This window comes from Nuphar pumila, chromosome 13 (genome assembly GCF_984573655.1).
Source record: "Nuphar pumila chromosome 13, dmNupPumi1.hap1.1, whole genome shotgun sequence".
NCBI classification, from domain to species: domain Eukaryota; kingdom Viridiplantae; phylum Streptophyta; class Magnoliopsida; order Nymphaeales; family Nymphaeaceae; genus Nuphar; species Nuphar pumila.
The window spans coordinates 90,473,214-90,479,395 of record NC_143261.1 but is presented as its reverse complement, the minus strand read 5'-3'; the positions used below and the strand labels follow the sequence as shown (position 1 = coordinate 90,479,395).

Genomic DNA, 6,182 nt, shown 5'->3' with positions numbered 1-6,182 from the left:
CAGATATGATTCAGTATGTTGGGTCGAATGTAATTTGGATTGTGATCAAAATGAACCCAATTATGTAAAGAGCCTATTCAATCCTTTTTATTTTTTACCCGACCCAGTATCACCACATAGATCTGGATTCAACCCTACTTCATTGGATCAGGTTCACTTTCAAACTCAGACTTCGATCTACTTCTTGCATTTTTGGACTTAAATTCGGATCACGCATGAACATTTTTAGCCCAAGAGCTGGACCATATCCGATCCGTTAACACTCCAAGAAGTAGGTGGTAATATAGTAATTTCTCTCATATGCCCTTTATAGTACAAGCACATTTTTAGCCCATCAAAAGAAAATTGATAAAAAGGGCACATATTCTTTTTCAACAAGATCAAGGGCATAAACGTAACAACATCCATTCACAGGCCCCTATAAATAAATCCATGTGGCCTCTGCTTCAGGTATCCGATCGATCGAGTAGTTGAAGAAGAAAAATCGTGAGAAGAAAAAAGAGAAAAACGAAACAAAAATGTCGGCGTTCGCTTCCTTCTTTCCGGCGGGATCCTCCGGCTCACTGAAGAATCTCCGGCAGATATCTCCGGCCGTGCAGGGCCATCTGAAGCGGGTAAGATGCGACGAATCGCCGGAATCTCTTTCGCTTTCCTTTCTTTCTCTCCTTTTTATTTTCTCATCTCCAGCGAGAATTCCGGCCACTGATTTTGCGTTCCCTTCTTCTTCTTGTGTGGTTTGGGGATGTTCATCGATAGGTGTACTTCTCGCTATGCTGCGCGTTGATGACGTCGGCTGTGGGGGTTTACCTGCACCTCCTCTGGAATGTTGGAGGCCTCTTAACGTTCCTGGGCTGCATAGGAAGCATCATCTGGCTCCTGTCAACTCCTCCCTACCCTTTCGAAGAGGTATTCCTGGGGTTCCTTCTCTTTCACCTACGTTTTTGTCCCCGATCTGCGCGTTTTTTCCGTCGATCTTTTGGGTGCAGAATTCGTGTTTCTAGGGTTTTTGTTTTCGTTGGATTTGGCGTTATTGTTGGTGTAATTGAAGCACCGTGACGATTTTCGTGGCTTTTTCTTACCGTTCGTTGATGGTTTTGTTTTCTCAATTAGGGTTTTGCTTATTGAAGGATTGAACCGGTTACTCTTTTCGTAATTAAATTTTTTCGGTAATTGTTCCTTGTTTGGAGGGAATCGTTGAGGTAAATGGTGCCATTTTTTGGGTTCCAAAAACTGCAAGATTTTCCCTTTTTTGTCTTTTCTTTTATTCGTGCTTAAGGGGTTTTCCCTTTTTTCCTTCAATTGTAAATTTGGGATTGATGTCATATTCTACATGATTTGTTCGTCAATGAAGCAAGGAATCTCTTTTGTTTTTCCGTGGAAATTGGGTGAAGTGTTTGTTGCTTTTGTGGATATATCGAACTATCTTGATTTGCCTTGTTTGGTATTGCGATATTCTTTAAACTCGTCTTCATCGATGATGATGATTCTTTTCTATTCATGAACTATGTTATTTTCTGGTTATTTGGCATCTGCGCACAAAGTGATTTGGTCATTTCAATTTGTTTTGCAGAGAAAGAGGTTTGGGCTTTTGATGGTTGCTGCCATGTGTCAAGGTGCCACATTGGGTCCCCTTATTGAATTGGTTATTCATGTTGATCCAAGGTAAGAGATATAACACTTATTCTTGTTGTTGTTCGGTTCCCTTTTTGTATGCATATCACGTGCTAAATGATCTGCTCGTAAAAGAGATTATGAGCAATATACCCGGTCTTGATAATATATTTGGTAAATGGTAATATCCTTATAAAAGAATTTACAACGATATATCATGCTCTGTTTGCTTTCGACCTTGACCATTCCCAGTAAATTGTTACTTTGGCTTTGATACTCCCATCCAATGCTTCTTCCCCTATCTAGTGATCATGTTTTACAACGCAGTTCAGTTGAATCTGCATGCTGGAGTTGTTATTATTTTAATTTATTTGCCATGTCAGTGTTTAAAGTATCTTATGTGTTAGTTTCGGTAACTTTTTTGTGAGATTTTGCAAGATTTCCTCAGTATGTGTTTGGGGTAAATTATTCTACTCCAGCTTCTGTTGAGTCGCTTGCAATTTCTTTCAGTCAGTTGTCACTGTGCTTCAAAATTTCATGTCAAGGGTGTGTTTGAATCCCTGGTCTGACTGGATTGGAAATCCAAGGATCTCTCTTCCTCTCCCTTTATTTCAGGGATCTTGCCTTCTCCTGTTGTGAATGAATGGAGAAGCACTGATTTGCATAAAGTCCATTTTCTTTTCATTTATTAACTCGTATTTATGTTTCAGTGGATTGCTTTTGTTACTTCATTGTGCATCTATGTAACACGGACACGGCAAAACCAGTGTTGTACCCATGTCGGCATGGGGGCAGGTACCGGGTGCAGTGCGGGTACACCATGCGTTGGGTCCTGCACTGCACCAGGCCATGCGTTGGGTCCTGCACTGCACCAGGTCAGGTCAAACACAGACCCAACCCGACTCTACCGTTTTGCGTTAAAAAAATTGGTTCAACCTCCCCTCTCTCTCCTCTCTCGACTGCTCGAAAGGGACTGAAACCCTACCCTCCTCTCTCTCCGTGGTCTCGCTCTCCCCCGCCTCCCTCGATTCGCCTCTCTTTCCCTGGTCTTGCTCTGTCCTCTCTCGATTTGCCTCTCTTATCTCTCCCCTCTTTTGATTTTCTCCACCTCTTCTGAGAGAGAGAGAGAGAGAGAGAGAGAGAGAGAGAGAGAGAGAGAGAGAGAGAGAGAGAGAGGTGTATCTGCTTCTTTCTCATTCCTCTGTTTTTCTGTCCGTCGGCGGTGAGAGAAAGAATGAAAAGTAAAGAATATATATATATATATATATATATATATATATATATATATATATATATATATATATATATATATTATAAACTGGATTGAATCCAACCCGATCCAAACTCCAAGCAATATATTATATAGTCGTGTTCCCGTACCCGTAGTTTTTTAAATCGCCGTGTCGTACGCTAAGTACCCGCACCCATGTGACATAACTGTTCTTTTTTTTTTCTAGAGTCCTAGTGCTCTAAGTAGTTTAGATTTTACATCATGTCATATCAGTTGACGGGCATAAATCATGTCCTGATAACTAGATGTATAAGTCTTCTCCTAAACTTGTAGGATTTCTTACCTCACAGGAGAAGCTAATGACAGCTTTTCTTACTGTTTGTACTTTTATCATATGATTTTAGTTGTCTTCAAGCTTTGGTTGTTGAGAATCCCATAACTGATCAATTTTGCACTTGCAACTCCATAGAATCTGTTTAGTTTGAACTTGAAGTCACTAACGTTGCTTTGAAAAGAGCATGAGAGGCCTTCTTTGTCACGGCCTCATCCCTTCACTTGCTTGCTCATGGCTTTGCAACAGTGGGGGTGTGTAGTATATGTGGCACTTCTGAAGTTTCCAATAGCATGACTGCTAATTTTTCTTTTTGGTCTTTGTTAACTGCAGCATTCTAGTGAGTGCATTTGTGGGGACTTCCTTGGCCTTTGCATGTTTCTCAGGAGCAGCAATCCTTGCAAGAAGGCGGGAGTACCTCTACCTGGGGGGGCTACTTTCATCTGGTATCTCAATTCTCTTCTGGTTGCAGTTTGCTTCCTCAATCTTTGGCGGCTCTACAGCCATCTTCAAGTTTGAGGTATGTCTCCATTACAAGAGCATGATGCCTGATTACAAATTCCATATTCTGGCTCGAAGCTAACTGAATCTCTAGATATTATATAGCTCGGGCATTGACTCAACGTGATGCATTTTTTCGTTCTTGATAGCTCTATTTCGGGCTGCTCGTCTTCTTGGGCTACATGGTGGTTGATACACAAAAGATCATTGAGAAGGCCCACCTTGGCGACATGGACTACGTGAAGCACTCGTTGGACCTTTTCACTGACTTCGTCGCGGTGTTCGTTCGCATGGTCATCATCATGGTAAGCCAAATTCGCGTTCAAATAAGCGACTTCAATGTTTTCCGACATGTTGTCTTGATCTTGATAACATAACATTACTGATGATTGCTGTTTTTCTGGTGTCTCTTTTGGGTCATGCAGACAAAGAATGCATCCGAAAGACGGGAGAAGGAGAAAAAGAAAAGGAGATCCTGAAGCTGCAAAGAAATCTAGTCTGACGATTATCGATGTGGATGTGTGTGTCTTGTGTTTCTTTTTCTTTTTCTGTTGTTAACCGCTCTGTTTTGAAGATACTTGGAACCATGGTTGTTTCAGAACAAAGAACAATGAAATCTTGTACATCTTCAACGGCCCTTGTTAGTCCTTTGGACGAGCACTGCTTGTAAAACTTACCAAGTCAATTTGATGCAAGTTTTTGCATAGTTTAGGAGGATCTATGTTGGTTCTTATCAATAGCCGCCATACTTTTTTAACACAGAAATGGTATATTTACGATGTAATCTAACCCTCTGGGTTGTGATCACCGTGGTTTGTTATGAAGTAACAAAACAGGGTAGCCTCTAGTCTCATAACTGGGTCAAAAAAATCACTTTCGTTTTCAACATATGAATAGGAGGGATACTCACACGAAGGAGCCAAGGAGGTGGGGGATCCATTTCTCTCTATTGGCAACTTGTAAATTGTAATGGAGCTTATTTAACGTCGGTCGCCTAAAATTAAAACTGTTTGGTTACTCTGATATGGATTCTTATAATACCTTAATACCAAAGGGCAAATAGGTAGCTTGGGCATCTGAAACTGACACGATTCATTAGCGTGTGGTCGTTTTTTTACCTTTTGCCCTTTATCTCAAAAATGAACCTCGCTTTACTGAAATTCTTGATTAAATGTTTCTTACATTTGAAGCCTTTGTACGTCTGTTTCCGAAAAAACGAAAAGCCAATTTTCAAGAATTTCAGAAAACATCAGGCTCATATTTGAAATTAAGAGCAAGAGGTTTCCCTTTAAATGGATTTTTTTTTTCATTTTTTCAGAGCCGTTGATTTTCCTGGATGAACGGGCATCTAAGGTTTTTTAAATGAAGGGCTGAAAAAATAGTTCTCCATGGTATTTGAGATGCCGTTCATCAGAGAAAGATTGCTCTGACCTGATACTCACTCATTAAAAGACGCTTTAATGCAACGTGGAGGCATGTTTGGTAACATGATAACATCTAATGAGATGCAGAGCCATGCAAATGAGAGAAGGAATCTCTTTGACATTTACACAGTTAACCAAATATCAGAAAACCGAATATTCTGAGATGGATGCTTTGTTATGGAGGACCTCATATGATGTTTTTTCAGCCATGGTTTGGAAAGAATGCGATTTATAAGATGAGTTGCAGAAAATAATGCATTCGCCTCAAAATTTGATGGGTAAGTTACCTGAAAATGAAGAGCACAAGCGACATTCAATAAGTTCCTGTGTTTGAGTTCAATCACCCTAATTTGTTGCGGAGTATCGATGATTAATCTTTTTCTCTCTAAGAGATTATTTCATATCATTAAAAAAAAAATCAGTATCATTGTCAGACCTAAGATTTAAAACATTAATACTAAATTGGGTGTGAATAACGGCAATAAATTTTTTAAAAATATTATAAGTTTCGGACTTATACGGCATGAGGTATACTTATGTGTATCGACTGGAGTCATCGATATGGTCAATAAGTAATGAGCTCCTGACATAGATGGAGATGAATATCCTCCTTAAATATCACAGTCGATCAATTCAAAAAGTTTGGAGAAGAATATAGAACTATTGAGAAACATAAGTCTAGTTTGTTTGGTAATATAAAAAATTCAACAATGATCATGAGATGTACTCTTATTTACTTTAATTGAAATTGATAAAAATCTGAACTCTTGAATTCGACAAATGACCGAGTCTAGAATGCCAAATACCAGGAGAAGAAGAGGCTTTTAAGATGTTTACCATCAATCTCAAGTGTGTAAAGATTATCATGTCTATCTGCATCAATCTTCATCTTTGAATGTGGGTCCTAAAAGAAACAATGATCATTAGTGAATATGACTTTGCAATTCAGGTCATGAATCAATTTTTTTAACAAGAATTTAAGAACACATAAAACATTAGACAAATTGATTTTTGGGGATAAGACAATGTTTTCATGTGAAATGTGGGTAGAGGTTACATTCGGTAGGCCGATAGGAGGAAATGA

The 6,182-nt window shown here is 39.3% G+C and overlaps 1 protein-coding gene across 1 annotated transcript; it reads left to right on the top strand.

Annotated features, from left to right (window-relative positions):
* Window positions 1-453: 453 nt before the first annotated feature.
* On the top strand, window positions 454-4,391 carry LOC149819124 (bax inhibitor 1-like). Its single transcript, XM_089985171.1, has 6 exons — window positions 454-614; window positions 757-906; window positions 1,571-1,662; window positions 3,507-3,693; window positions 3,824-3,979; window positions 4,100-4,391. The coding sequence occupies exons 1-6, from the start codon at window positions 519-521 to the stop codon at window positions 4,151-4,153; spliced, it is 735 nt and encodes a 244-aa protein (XP_089841297.1). The 5' UTR covers window positions 454-518; the 3' UTR covers window positions 4,154-4,391.
* Window positions 4,392-6,182: the final 1,791 nt, after the last annotated feature.

Excerpts from the sequence above, each read along its gene's own strand:
- LOC149819124 (XM_089985171.1), top strand. The coding sequence starts at position 519 with ATGTCGGCGTTCGCTTCCTTCTTTCCGGCGGGATCCTCCGGCTCACTG. Across the intron at positions 3,694-3,823 it reads CAGCCATCTTCAAGTTTGAG|CTCTATTTCGGGCTGCTCGT; the intron begins GTATGTCTCCAT and ends CGTTCTTGATAG. Across the intron at positions 3,980-4,099 it reads TTCGCATGGTCATCATCATG|ACAAAGAATGCATCCGAAAG; the intron begins GTAAGCCAAATT and ends TGGGTCATGCAG.